This window comes from Somniosus microcephalus, chromosome 4, assembly GCF_052327205.1.
Source record: "Somniosus microcephalus isolate GS21.2 chromosome 4, FLI_Smic_1.0, whole genome shotgun sequence".
In the NCBI taxonomy this organism is placed as follows: Eukaryota; Metazoa; Chordata; class Chondrichthyes; order Squaliformes; family Somniosidae; genus Somniosus; species Somniosus microcephalus.
This window is the reverse complement of record NC_140990.1, coordinates 23,867,385-23,881,151: the sequence shown is the minus strand read 5'-3', so window position 1 is coordinate 23,881,151 and position 13,767 is coordinate 23,867,385. Positions and strand designations below refer to the sequence as shown.

The following is a 13,767-nucleotide window of genomic DNA, read 5'->3' as shown; positions in this document are numbered from 1 at the left end:
CCGCTCGCTCCCTATTGGTCGGAAGCTCCCGTCAATCAGGCAGTGGGCCCAGGTCACGTGTACCTCACCGACTTTACAAAGAAAGCCTCATGGGGTCACCGGGCGGAGCTGCAGGTCAGCGGGAGCGGGGTCGGGTGATTAATAAACTGCGGGTAGGCCGCGCCGCAGGGTTTATAAAGTTGGAGAATGGCCTCAGGCCCGAATGAGATCCAGCGGCCCGGTCTGTGTTCCACCAGACGGCAGCGGTGAGGCTTTTTCTCGGTGATAGGCCCGGGCTGCGCACCTGCAGCACGGCACATGTGCAGCCATCTTGGTACAGGAACAGGGAGTGGGCAGGACTTCAGGGTCCCAGTGACCATGAGAGACAATCATTGACTCATTGATTTTATTCTCACTCTGCACACAGCGGAGAACTGAACCCAACCAGAGTAGAGGGAGGGGGAAAACTGGAAGTGGAGGAAAGAAAAGTTGGAGATGGTGCAATGGGTTTGGATTTCAGCACAGGGAGGAGGGAGTGTGTGTGGGATGGGGATTTACAGCTTTGGGGGAACAAGAGAGACAAGAATGTTCCATAGAAACTAGAATTGTCTGTTCTGAATTTCTATCCTGTACTTACAGTGATCACTTTTGTAAACTCCTTTTACAGGGTATTAGAAGGGGAGGATTTACAGACGGGAAACACAAACCAAACATCACATCAAGATCTGACAGAGTCACTCGATTCATCAGGACCTGAATATCATCAGCCTTTGAATGTGGAAGGAGAAATGTCTGTCTGTTCTGTCTGTGGAGAAAGATTTCAAACATCAGTGTGACTGGAAAAGCACCGAGACACACACACCCGAGTGAGTGTTCTAGTGCACTGACTGTGGAAAGAGCTTTAACCAGTTACACAGCCTGAAAAAACATTGCACCATTCACAACGAGGAGAAACCGTACACGTGTTCTGTGTGTGGATGAGGCTTCAACTGATAATCCATCCTAGAGAGAAACAAGGACACCCGCACCATCGAGAAACGATGGAAATGTGGGGACTGTGGGAAGAGATTCAATTATCCATCCATGCTGGAAACTCATCGGCACACTCACACCGGGGAGAGGCCGTTCACCTGCTCCGTGTGTGGGAAGGGATTCGCAGAGTTATCCAAGCTCCAGATACACCAGCGAGTTCACACTGGGGAGAGACCATTCTCGTGTATTGAATGTGGGAAGGGATTCACTCAGTCATCCAGCCTCCATAGACACCAGCGAGTTCACACTGTGGAGAAACCGTTCTCCTGCTCCGTGTGTGGGAAGGGATTTGCAGAGTTATCCAAGCTCCAGATACACCAGAGAGTTCATACTGGCAAGAGACTGTTCACGTGTATTGAATGTGGGAAGGGATTCACTCAGTTATACCATCTCCAGATACACCAGCGAGTTCACACTGGGGAAAGGCCATTCACCTGCTCTATGTGTGGGAAGGGATTCACTCAGTCATGCCATCTTCTGACACACCAACTTGTTCACACTGTTAAGAGTCCATTTAGAAGTTCTGACTGTGAGAAGAGCTTTAAAAGCACAAGCGACCTGCTGAGCCACCAACACACTCACACTGGGGAGAGACCGTTCACCTGCTCCGTGTGTGGGAAGCGATTCACTCAACCATGCACTCTGCTGAGACACCAGCGAGTTCACACTGAGGAGCGATCTTTCACCTGTTCTTATTGTGGGAAGGTTTTCACTTGGAAGTCTAACCTGCTTAATCACCAGCGAGTTCACACTGGGGAGAGGCCGTTCACCTGCTCTGTGTGTGGGAAGGGATTCACTCAGTCATGCACTCTGCTGAGACACCAGCGAATTCACCAGTGATTGCAGAGGTTGGATTCTGCTGTTATTGCTGCTGTTAAGCATATCCAGGACTGAACCATGTTCACTCTGGCAATTGGGCTTTGTTTCTGCTGATGTTAATAACTAGAATAACTGGGCTTGAGATTAATATTCTGGACAAATATTAAATAAATCAGCTTTGTTTCAAACACACAGTGTGTCTAATATTTGATTTCTCCATGATAAGAGGAGTCCAATTGATGTTCTGTTACCGACTGTTCCATTGTTGGGCCTTTTTTTACTCTGGATTATTTCAGTTCTCATCTAGTTCGCCTTCTACCACATCAAACTCCAAGCTTGTTCCGTTTGAGTACACAGCTTGTGGGTGTCATAGACTGAACTGCTGTGTCTCACTTTACACTCATCTGAAATTCCTTTGAACCACCCCTTTACAGAACTAATTTGCATAAGTTTTCAAATCTGTTATTTTCTGTATCATTTAAACTCTTTTAGATCCGTTTTTTTTAAAAACTCCTCCACACATATTGCATGTGACAGCCTTTGAAATGTTCTGATCTTTGTAATTGTCATTGCTGATTTTGATGGTATCGTTGATTAATCTCTTGTTACTAACATACCTTGCACTATTTCTTTAATCGAGATAATTGTTTCAAAAAACAACAGAAAATGCTGGAAAAACTCAGAAAGCCAGGCAACATCCATGGAGGGAAAATAGAGTTGACATTTCGGGTCTAACCCTTTTGCAAAACTTTCGGGTCAAGATTTTGAAAAAGGGTTAGACCCGAAACGTCGACTCTATTTTCTCTCCACAGATGTTGCCTGGCCTGCTGAGTTTTTCCAGCATTTTCTGTTGTTATTTTGGATCTCCAGCATCTGCAGAATTTTGCTATCATAATTGTTTCAAATACTTCCTTTATCAGGTCTTTAGCTCCTCCATTGATCCCTGTCAATAACCCTTGGTTAGGGGCTAGGGTTAGGGTGTAGGTTTAGGGGTTATGTCAATAACCCTTGGTTAGGGGCTAGGGTTAGGGTGTAGGTTTAGGGGTTATTGGTTGGGGCTAGTGGTTATTGGTTAGGATTGGGGTTAGTGGTTGGGGCTAGTAGTTGTTGCTTAGGATTGGGGTCAGTGGCTGGGGCTCGTGGTTATTGGTTAGGATTGGGGTTAGTGGTTGGCGCTAGTGGTTCTTGGTTAGGATTGGGGTCAGTGGCTGGGGCTCATGGTTATTGGTTGGATTGGGGTTAGTGGTTGGTGCTAGTGGTTATTGGTTAGGATTGGGGTTAGTGGTTGGGGCTAGTGGTTATTGGTTAGGATTGGGGCTCGTGTTTATTGGTTAGGATTGGGGTTAGTGGTTGGTGCTAGTGGTTATTGGTTAGGATTGGGGTTAGTGGTTATTGGTTAGGATTGGGGTTAGTGGTTGGGGCCAGTGGTTATTGGTTAGGATTGTGGTTAGTGGTTGGGGCTAGTGGTTATTGGTTAGGATTGGGGTTAGTAGTTATTGGTTAGGATTGGAGCTAGTGGTTATTGGTTAGGATTGGAGTTAGTGGTTATTGGTTAGGATTCGGGTTAGTGGTTGGGGCCAGTGGTTATTGGTTAGGATTGGGGTTAGTGGTTCGGGCTAGTGGTTATTGGTTAGGATTGGGGTTAGTGGTTGGGGCTAATGGTTATTGGTTAGGATTGGGGTTAGTGGTTGAGGTTAGTGGTTATTGGTTAGGATTGGGGTTAGTGGTTGGGGCCAGTGGTTATTGCTTAGGATTGGGGTTAGTGGTTGGGGCTCGTCATTATTGGTTAGGATTGGGGTTAGTGGTTGGGGCTAGAGGTTATTGGTTAGGATTGGGGTCAGTGGTTGGGGCTCGTGGTTATTGGATAGGATTGGGGTTAGTGGTTGGGGCTCGTGGTTATTGGTTAGGATTGGGGTTAGTGGTTGGGGTTAGTGGTTATTGGTTAGGATTGGGTTTAGTGGTTGGAGCCAGTGGTTATTGGTTAGGATTGGGGTTAGTGGTTGGGGCTCGTGGTTATTGGTTAGGATTGGGGTTAGTGGTTGGAGTTAGTGGTTATTGGTTAGGATTGGGGTTAGTTGTTGGGGCTAGTGGTTATTGGTTAGGTTTGGGGTTAGTGGTTGTGGCTAGTGGTTATTGGTTAGGATTGGGGTTAGTGGTTGGGGCTCGTGGTTATTGGTTAGGATCGGGGTTAGTGGTTGGGGCTAGTGGTTATTGGTTAGGCTTGGGGTTAGTGGTTGTTGCTAGTGGTTATTGGTTAGGATTGGAGTTAGTGGAAGGGGCTAGTGATTATTGGTTAGGATTGGGGTTAGTGGTTGTGTCTCGTGGTTATTGGTTAGGATTGGGGCTAGTGGTTATTGGTTAGGATTGGGGTTAGTGGTTGGGGCTAGTGGTTATTGGTCAGGATTTGGGTTTGTGGTTGGGGCTAGTGGTTCTTGGTTAGGATTGGGGTCAGTGGCTGGGGCTTGTGGTTATTGGTTAGGATTGGGTTAGTGGTTGGGGCTAGTGGTTATTGGTTAGGATTGGGGTTAGTGGTTGGGGCTCGTGGTTATTGGTTAGGATTGGGGTTAGTGGTTGGTGCTAGTGGTTATTAGTTAGGATTGGGGTTAGTGGTTGGGGCTAGTGATTATTGGTTAGGATTGGGGTTAGTGGTTATTGGTTAGGATTGGAGCTCCTGGTTATTGGTTAGGATTGGAGTTAGTGGTTGTTGGTTCGGTTTCGGGTTAGTGGTTGGGGCCAGTGGTTGCTGGTTAGGATTGGGGTTAGTGGTTGGGGCTAGTGGTTATTGGTTAGGATTGGGGTTTAGTGGTTGGGGCTAATGGTTATTGATTAGGATTGGGGTTAGTGGTTGGGGTTAATGGTTATTGGTTAGGATTGGAGTTAGTGGTTGGGGCCAGTGGTTATTGGTTATGATTGGGGTTAGTGGTTGGGGCTCGTGGTTATTGGTTAGGATTGGGGTTACTGGTTGGGGCTCATGGTTATTGGTTAGGATTGGGGTTAGTGGTTGGGGTTAGTGGTTATTGTTTAGGATTGGCATTAGTGTTTGGAGCCAGTCGTTATTGTTTAGGATTGGGGTTAGTGGTTGGCGCTCATGGTTATTGGTTAGGATTGGGGTTAGTGGTTGGGGTTAGTGGTTATTGGTTAGGATTGGGTTTAGCTGTTGGGGCTAGTGGTTATTGGTTAGGATTGAGGTTAGTCGTTGGGGCTCGTGGTTATTGGTTAGGATTGGGGTTAGTGGTTGAGGCTCGTGGTTATTGGTTAGGATTGGGTTAGTGGTTGGGGCTAGTGGTTATTGGTTAGGCTTGGGGTTAGTGGTTGTGGCTAGTGGTTATTGGTTAGGATTGGAGTTAGTGGAAGGGGCTAGTGATTATTGGTTAGGATTGGGGTTAGTGGTTGGGGCTCGTGGTTATTGGTTAGGATTGGGGCTAGTGGTTATTGGTTAGGATTGGGGTTAATGGTTGGGGCTGGTGGTTATTGGTCAGGATTGGGGTTAGTGGTTGGGGATAGTGGTTATTGGTTAGGATTGGAGTTAGTGGTTGGGGCTCGTGGTTATTGGTTAGGATTGGGGTTAGTGGTTATTAGTTAGGATTGGGGTGAGTGGTTGGGGTAGTCTATAGGATATTAGGCTTAGGAGTTGGTGATTAGGGTTAGAAACCACTATTGACAACGCCAGTGTCACTGGACGCATCCGTTTCCATGTCATGTTTTTTAACCTCACGCAGACGAGTCACAAAACAGCCTCATGAATTGTTCATTCAAGGAACCTTCTTTCTGGCCCGACCCTGATTTTCTCCCTTCTTTCACACCTCGATACTTCTCACAGAAAAATACATCAGGGACATTAGACTTCGTGATTTTGGACAAGAACAGGTGGATCCAAGTGTTGCTCTGGTTACATCCAATCATTGGCCTGCCTGAAAAGGGTTTCTGACAATAACCTGTCACCAGGCCCCTGCAGTCCCCATCTGATTCCACCATCATATCTTCATCCATTACCCGCCTTTCACCCTCACTGGAGCTGGTTTCACCACCATGACCATTCTCCACACTGAGGCTCTCTGATTCCCATTTATAGCCTCAGTGTAAGTGGTCCCTGGATTTGGTGTCACAGTGTAAATGGTACCTCGATTTGGTCTCAAAGTGTAAGTGGTCGCAGGATTTGGTTTCACAGACAACAACAATAACTTGCATTTATATAGTGCCTTTAACATAGTAAACATCCCATGTTGCTTCATGGGAACGCTTTCAAACAAAATTTGACAGTGAGTCATATAAGGAGATATTAGGGCAGGTATCCAAAATCTTGGTCAAAGAGGTAGGTTTTAAGGAGTATCTTAAAGGAGGAAAGAGTGGTAGAGAGGTGGCGAGGTTTAGGAATGGAATTCCAGAGCTTGGCAACATAGGAACAGGAGTAGGCCATTCAGCCCCTCGAGCCTGCCCACCATTCAATGAGATCTTACTCCATATACCCGCCATTACCCCATAGTCCTTAATACAAATCTATCAATCCCAGATTTAAAATTAACAATTGACCGAGCATCAATTGCCATTTGCGGAAGAGTGTTCCAAACTTCTAACATCTTTTGTGTGTAGAAGTATTTCCTAACTTCACTCCTGAAAGGTCTGGCTCTAATTTTTATACTCTGCCCCCTAGTCCTAGACTCCCCAACCAGCAGAAATAGTTTCTCTCTATCTACCCTATCAGTTCTCCTTAATATCTTGAAAACTTCAATCAAATCAACCCTTAACCTTCTAAATTCCAGGAAATACAACCGTAATTTGTTTAATCTCTCCTTGTAATTTAACCCCTGAAGTCCGGGCATCATTCTGGTAAACCTACGCTGCACTCCTCCCAAGCCTGACATATCCTTCCCAAGGTCTGGTGTCCAGAACTGCTCTCAGTACTCCAGGTGTGTTCTAACCAGGGCTTTGTATAGCTGTAGTGTAACTTCTACCCACTTGTATTCTAGTCCTCGAGTTTTAAAGGCCAGCATTCCATTAGCCTTTTTGATTATTTCCTGTACCTGTTCATGACATTTTAATGATCTATGTACCTGGATCCCCAAGTCTCTTTGGACCTCCACTGTTTCTAACTTTTCACCATTTAGAAAGTACTCTGTTCTATCCTTTTTAGGTCCAAAGTGGATGACCTCACATTTGCCTACATTGAAATCCATTTGCCACAGTTTTGCCCATTCACTTAATGTATTAATATCTCTCTAATTTTATGCTTCCATCTACACTGCCTACAATGCCACCTATCTTTGTGTCATCAGCAACTTGGATATGTGGCTTTCTATCCCATCATCTAAGTCATTAATAAATATGGTGAATAGCTGAGGCCCCAACACAGACCCTTGCTGGACAGCGTTAGTCACATCCTGCCAATTAGAGTCCCTGCCCATTATCCCCACTCTCTGTCTCCCGCTACTCAGCCAATTTCCTCACCAGGTCAATAATTTGCCTTCAATTCCATGGGCTTCAACTTTAGCTAACAGACTCTTATAAGGGACTTTATCAAATGCCTCCTGGAAGTCCATATAACTAACATCCATAGACATTCCCCTGTCTACTTCAGTCACCTCTTGAAAAAATTCAATCAGGTTCAGCAGGCATGACCGACCCTTTACAAATCCATGCTGGCTCTCTCTGATCAACTGAAAATTTTCAAGGTGTTCAGTCACCCTGTCCTTAATTATAGACTCTAGTAATTTCCCGACAACAGATGTTAGGCTAACTGGTCTCTAAACCCCTGGTTTCCCTCTCTCACCATTCTGAAATAGCGGAGTGACATGCGCAATTTTCAAATCTGATGAAATGGTTACCTAATCGAGAGAACTTTGGAAGATTATAGATTGGGCATCTGCAATGTTCTCACCTACTTCCTTTAAAACCTTGGCTTGGAAACCATCTGGTCCTGGGGGTTTGTTACTCTTTAGTGCCATTATTTTCTTCATTACTGTTATTTTGGTGAGTCCCCGTCTCTGATTCAATATTAGTTTCCTTGGGATGTCCGGCATGCTATCCTCTTCCACTCTGTTAATACTGATGCAAAATAATTATTCAACATGACGACCATTTCCTTATTATCATTTATAATATCACCATTATCAGTTTTCAAGGGGCCCACATTGCTCCTGACCACCATTATTTTCTTAGATAATTGTAAAAAAATTGTGTTGATTTTGATAACCCTTACAAGTTTCTTTTCATATTCCCTTTTTTGTAGCTCTTACTGTCTGTTTTGTCAACCTTTGTTATTCTTTATATTTCTCCCAATCACCAGGATTTGTGCTATTTATTGTATTTCTGTGTACTTGTTCTTTTAGTTTGATGTTGTCCCTTCTCTCTTTAGTCGTCCATGGCTGGGGTTTTTTGGTAAGTAGAGCTCTTGCCCCTCGGGGGTAGAAGCTGGTTCTGTATCACCGTAAATTATTTTTTGAACATCTCCCACTGATCTTCTGCCATTTTACCCATTAACACATTTGCCCAGTTTACTGTGGACAGTCTCTGTCTCATCCTGTTGAAGTTGCCCTTACCAAAGTCTACATCTTAGTAATAAAAACAGAAAATGCTGGAAATACTCAGCAGGTCAGGAAGCATCTGTGGAGAGAGAAACAGAGTTAACGTTTCTGGTTGCTGACCCTTCATCAGAACATCGACCTGAAACGTTAACTCTGTTTCTCTCTACACAGATGCTGCCTGACCTGCTGAGTATTTCCAGCATTTTCTGTTTTTATTTCAGATTTCCAGCATCCGCTGTATTTTGCTTTTGTACTAGAATCTGAGTAGCTGTTTCGCATTTCTCCCTTTCAAACATAATGTGGAACTCAATCATGTTATTATCGCTGTTAGATAAATGTTCACGCACCGTGGGGCTGTTGACTAAATCTGGTACATTACTAAATCTAATATGGCCTGCCCCCTTGTTGGTTCTAGGACATATCGTTGCAGAAAATTATCCCAAACACGTGAGAAATTCACCAGAGAAGACGATAGAGACCAAAGTGCCGTTTGCCCCTCTCAGTGTGGCCCTGAAGGACTGTGTCCAGGCTGAAGTTCTGTTCCCGCCGTACGATCCTCCCCCAGATTGTCCTTTCTGAGCTCCAGCCAGGTGATGCTAAACACTCAGGTGGGAAAGAAAAAATCTACACAAATGCAATGAAAACAAAGCTGATTTATTTGACAGATATCCAGAATATTAATCTCCAGCCCACTTATAGACGTGATTGACATCAGCAGAAACAAACCCCAACTGTCAGAATGAACATGGTTCAGGCCCGGATGTCGAATTCCAAATTCGGTTTGAGGGTCAGAAACTTGGGTCTGAAACTAGTGTCCTAAACTTAAATAAAGGCAATTTTTTTTATTCATTGATGGGATGTGGGCATCGCTGGCTAGGCCTGCATTTAGTGCCCATCCCTAATTGCCCTTGAGAAGATGGTGGTGAGCCACCTTCTTGAACCGCTGCAGTCCATATGGTGTAGGTACACCCACAATGCTGTTAGGAAGGGAGTTCCAGAATTTTGGCCCAGCGACAGTGAAGGAACGGTGATACAGGTCCATGTCAGGATGGTGTGTGGCTTGGAGGGGAACTTGTAGGTGGTGATGTTCCCATGCGTCTGCTGCCCTTGTCCTTCTAAGTGGTAGAGGTCGCGGGTTTGGAAGGTGCTGTTGAAGGAGCTTTGGCGAGTTGCTGCAGTGCATCTTGTAGATGGTACACACTGCAGCCACAGTGCACTGGTGGTGGAGGGAGTGAATGTTGAAGGTGGTGGATGGAGTGCCAATCAAGCGGGCTGCTTTACCCTGAATGGTGTCGAGCTTCTTGAGTGTTGTTGGAGCTGCACTCATCCAGGCAAGTGGAGAGTATTCCATCACACTCCTGACTTGTGCCTTGTAGATGGTGGAAAGGCTTTGTGGAGTCAGGAGTTGAGACACTCGCTGCAGAATTCCCAGCTTCTGGCCTGCTCTTGTAGCCACAGTATTTATATGGCTGGTCCAGTTCAGTTTCTGATCAATGGTAACCCCCAGGATGTTGATAGTGGGGGATTCAGCGATGGTAATGCCATTGAATGTCAAGGGGAGATGGTTAGTCTCGCTTGTTGGAGATGGTCATTTTCTGGCACTTGTGTGGTGCGAATGTTACTTGCCACTTGTCAGCCCAAGTCTGAACGTTGTCCAGGTCTTGCTGCGTATGGACACAGACTGCGTCAGTATCTGACGAGTCTCGAATGGTGCTGAACAGTGTGCAATCATCAGCGAACATCCCCACTTCTGACCTTATGATGGAGGGAAGGTCATTGATGAAACAGCTGAAGATGGTTGGGCCTAGGACACTGCCCTGAGGAACTCCTGCAGTGATGTCATGTGACTGAGATGACTGACCTCCAACAACCACAGACAACTTCCTTTGTGCTAGGTATGATTCCAACCAATGGAGAGTTTTCCCCTTGATTCCCATTGACTTCAGTTTTGCTAGGGCTCCTTGATGCCACACTCGATCAAATGCTGCCTTGATGTCAAGGGCAGTCACTCTCACCTCACCTCTTGAGTTCAGCTCTTTTGTCCATGTTTGGACCAAGGCTGTAATGAGGTCAGGAGTTGAGTGGCCCTGGTGGAACCCAAACTGGGCGTCAGTTAGCAGGTTATTGCTGAGTAAGTGCCGCTTGATAGCACTGTCGACGACACCTTCCATCACTTTGCTGATGATTGAGAGTAGACTGATGGGACAGTAATTGGCCGGGTCGGATTTGTCCTGCTTTTTGTAGACAGGACATACTTGGGAAGGGATTCACTCAGTCATGCCATCTGTGGACACACCAGTGAGTTCACAGCGGGGTGCGGCCATTCACCTACTCCGTGTGTGGGAAGGGATTCACTCAGCAATCTAGCCTGTGGACACACCAGCGAGTTCACACTGGGGAGCGGCCATTCACCTACTCCGTGTATGGGAAGGGATTCACTCAGTCATCCAACCTGCTGGCACATCAGTGAGTTCACATATGACTACAGGGGTTGGATTCTACTGTTATTGCTGCTGTTAATATAAGAACATAAGAAACAGGAGCAGGAGTGGGCCAATCGGCTCCTCGAGCCTGCTCCGCCATTCAATAAGATCATGGCTGATCCAATCTTGGCCTCAACACCACTTTGCCGCTCTCTCCCCATACCCCTTGACTCCCCTGTAGTTCAAATATCTGTCAATCTCAGCCTTGAATATATTCAATGACTCCGCTTCCACAGCTCTCTGGGGCAGAGAAGTCCAAAGATTAACGACCCTCAGAGAAGAAATTCCTCCTCATCTCTGTCTTAAATGGGCGACCCCTTATTCTGAAACTATGCCCCCTAGTTCTTGATACCCCCACCAGGGGAAACATCCTCTCAGCATCCACTCTGTCAATCCCCCTCAGAATATTATATGTTTCAATAAGATCACCTCTCATTCTTCTAAACTCCAATGAGTATAGGCCCAACCTGCTCAAGCTTTCATCATACATCAACCCCTTCATCCCAGGAATCACCCTAGTGAACCTTCTCTGCACTGCCTCCAGGTGCGGTCTCATCAGCGCCCTGTAAAGTTGCATCAAAACTTCTCTACATTTATACTCCATCCCCCTTGCAATAAAGGCCAACATTCCATTAGCCTTCCTAATTACTTGCTGTACCTGCATGCTAACTTTTTGTGTTTCATGTACTAGGACCCCCAGATCCCTTTGTACCGCAGCATTTTGTAGTCTCACTCCATTTAAATAATAATTTGCTTTTTCATTCTTCCTGCCAAAGTGGATAACCTCACATTTTCCCACATTACACTCCATCTGCCAATTTTTTGCCCACTCACTTAACCTATCTATACCCCTTTGCAGACTCTGTGTCGTCCTCACAGCTTGCTAACCCACCTATCTTTGTATCATCAGCAAATCTGGCTACAGTACACTCAGTCCCTTTATCCAAGTCAGTAATATAGATTGTAAATAGTTGAGGCCCCAGCACTGATCCCTGTGGCACCCCATAGTTACTGATTGCCAACCGGAAAATGACCCATTTATCCCGACTCTCTGTTTTCTGTTAGTTAGCCAATCCCCTATTCCTGCCAATACATTACCCCCAACCGTGTGCACTCTTAACTTGTGCAGTAACCTTTTATGTGGCACCTTATCGATTGCCTTCTGGAAATCCAAATACACCACATCTACTGATTCCCCTTTATCCACCCTGTTTGTTACATCCTCAAAGAACTCCAGCAAATTTGTCAAACAGGATTTCCCTTTCATAAAACCATGTTGACTCTGTTTAATTGCCTTATGATTTTCTAAATGTCCTGCTATTACCTCCTTAATAATGGATTCCAGCATTTTCCCAATGACAGATGTTAGGCTAACTGGCCGATAGTTTCCTGCTTTCTGTCTCCCTCCTTTCTTGAATAGTGGTGCTACATTTGCGGTTTTCCAATCCGCTGGGATCTCTCCAGATTTTAGGGAATTTTGGAAGATTACAACCAATGTATCCACTATCTCTGCAGCCACTTCTTTTAAGACCCTAGGATGCAGGCCATCAGGTCCAGGGGACTTGTCGGCCTTTAGCCCCATTAGTTTGCCGAGTACTTTTTCTCTAGTGATAGAGATTGTTTTAAGTTCCTCCCTCCCTATAGCCCCTCGATTATCAATTATTATTGGGATATTTTTAGTGTCTTCTACCATGAAGACCGATCCAAAATAATTGTTTAGAGTCTCTGCCTTTTCTCTATTTCACATTATTAATTCCCCAGTCTCATCCTCTAAGGGACCAATGTTTACTTTAGCTACTCTCTTCCTTTTTATATACCTATAGAAGCTCTTACTGTCTGTTCTTATATTATTTGCTACTTTATTCTCATACTCTATCTTCTCCCTCTTTATAATTTTTTTAGTCATACTTTTGCTGGTTTCTAAAAATGTCCCAATCCTCTGGCCTAGCACTAATCTTCCCAACATTGTATGCCTTTTCTTTCAATTTGATACCATCCTTAACTTCCTTAGTTAGCCACGGATGGTGCATCCTTCGCGTAGAGCCTTTCTTTCTCACTGGAATATACCTTTGCTGAGATTTATGAAATATCGCTGTTGGGGTGAAAATAAATTCACATCCAAACCGTGTAAAAGTAAAAAGATGCAGTTTATTATCAGAGCTCTGGGAGAAGCGTCACAGACCCCGTAGTCTGTGTGAGCTCCTTCTCAATTTTACAATGGCTGTTAGGCTCCTTTTATACACCTCAAGGAGCTGAAAAAGTACAGAAAATACATAAATTCACGTGGTTATTACATCACTGGTTAAGCAACAATTTATTTATTACAAAATCTATTATTTCAATTGATTGGACATCGTACAATAGCTATTTAACCCTCCCCTGCAATGATTCTGGCAGTTAAGCCCTCGTGACCCTTATTGGTCTGCAACACTAGGCTGCAGGTCATAGGTTACTTACAAACAACTTGTTTGTAACTGAACCCATTCTTTCTGTTCTGCTTCTTATCTCTGCCCTCTGGATCATGATGTCTGGTTCTTCAAACCGCTGGACCACATTTGCTAGTTGCTAGGCTGAGGTTCCTTTTTCCTACCTTTCCGAAACTCAAAACAATTGTTATTCTATGCAAGCCATTTAGTTTCTTTATGTTACTATTCTAAGTTTATTAAATCTTTCTCACAGTTCAGCATTAGCTGTGTGTAGCCTGGTGGCTATGCCTTATCTTATTCTTGTAAGGCTCCATTGTATAATGTCCTTGAGCTGGGCAGACTTTTTATCTAGCCACCTGGCTTCTCCTCAGCTCTTAGTGATTTTGCACACGACCCCTCTCTCTTTCCTTTGTCTAAAGTAATTTGTTTGCCCTGCATTTTAAACACTGAGAGGATTTGCTTTTTAACCCTTTCAATCCCTCCTGTTGGTCCCGTACCAAATTTAAA

The 13,767-nt window shown here is 44.9% G+C and overlaps 1 protein-coding gene across 1 annotated transcript; it reads left to right on the top strand.

Moving 5' to 3' along the window:
• The first annotated feature begins 663 nt into the window (after window positions 1-663).
• On the top strand, window positions 664-2,351 carry LOC147118425 (uncharacterized). The gene has a single exon (XM_085983717.1). It carries the CDS (start codon window positions 1,063-1,065, stop codon window positions 1,849-1,851), a length of 789 nt encoding a protein of 262 aa, XP_085839843.1. The 5' UTR covers window positions 664-1,062; the 3' UTR covers window positions 1,852-2,351.
• The last annotated feature ends 11,416 nt before the right edge of the window (window positions 2,352-13,767 follow it).

Excerpts from the sequence above, each read along its gene's own strand:
- LOC147118425 (XM_085983717.1), top strand. The coding sequence starts at position 1,063 with ATGCTGGAAACTCATCGGCACACTCACACCGGGGAGAGGCCGTTCACC.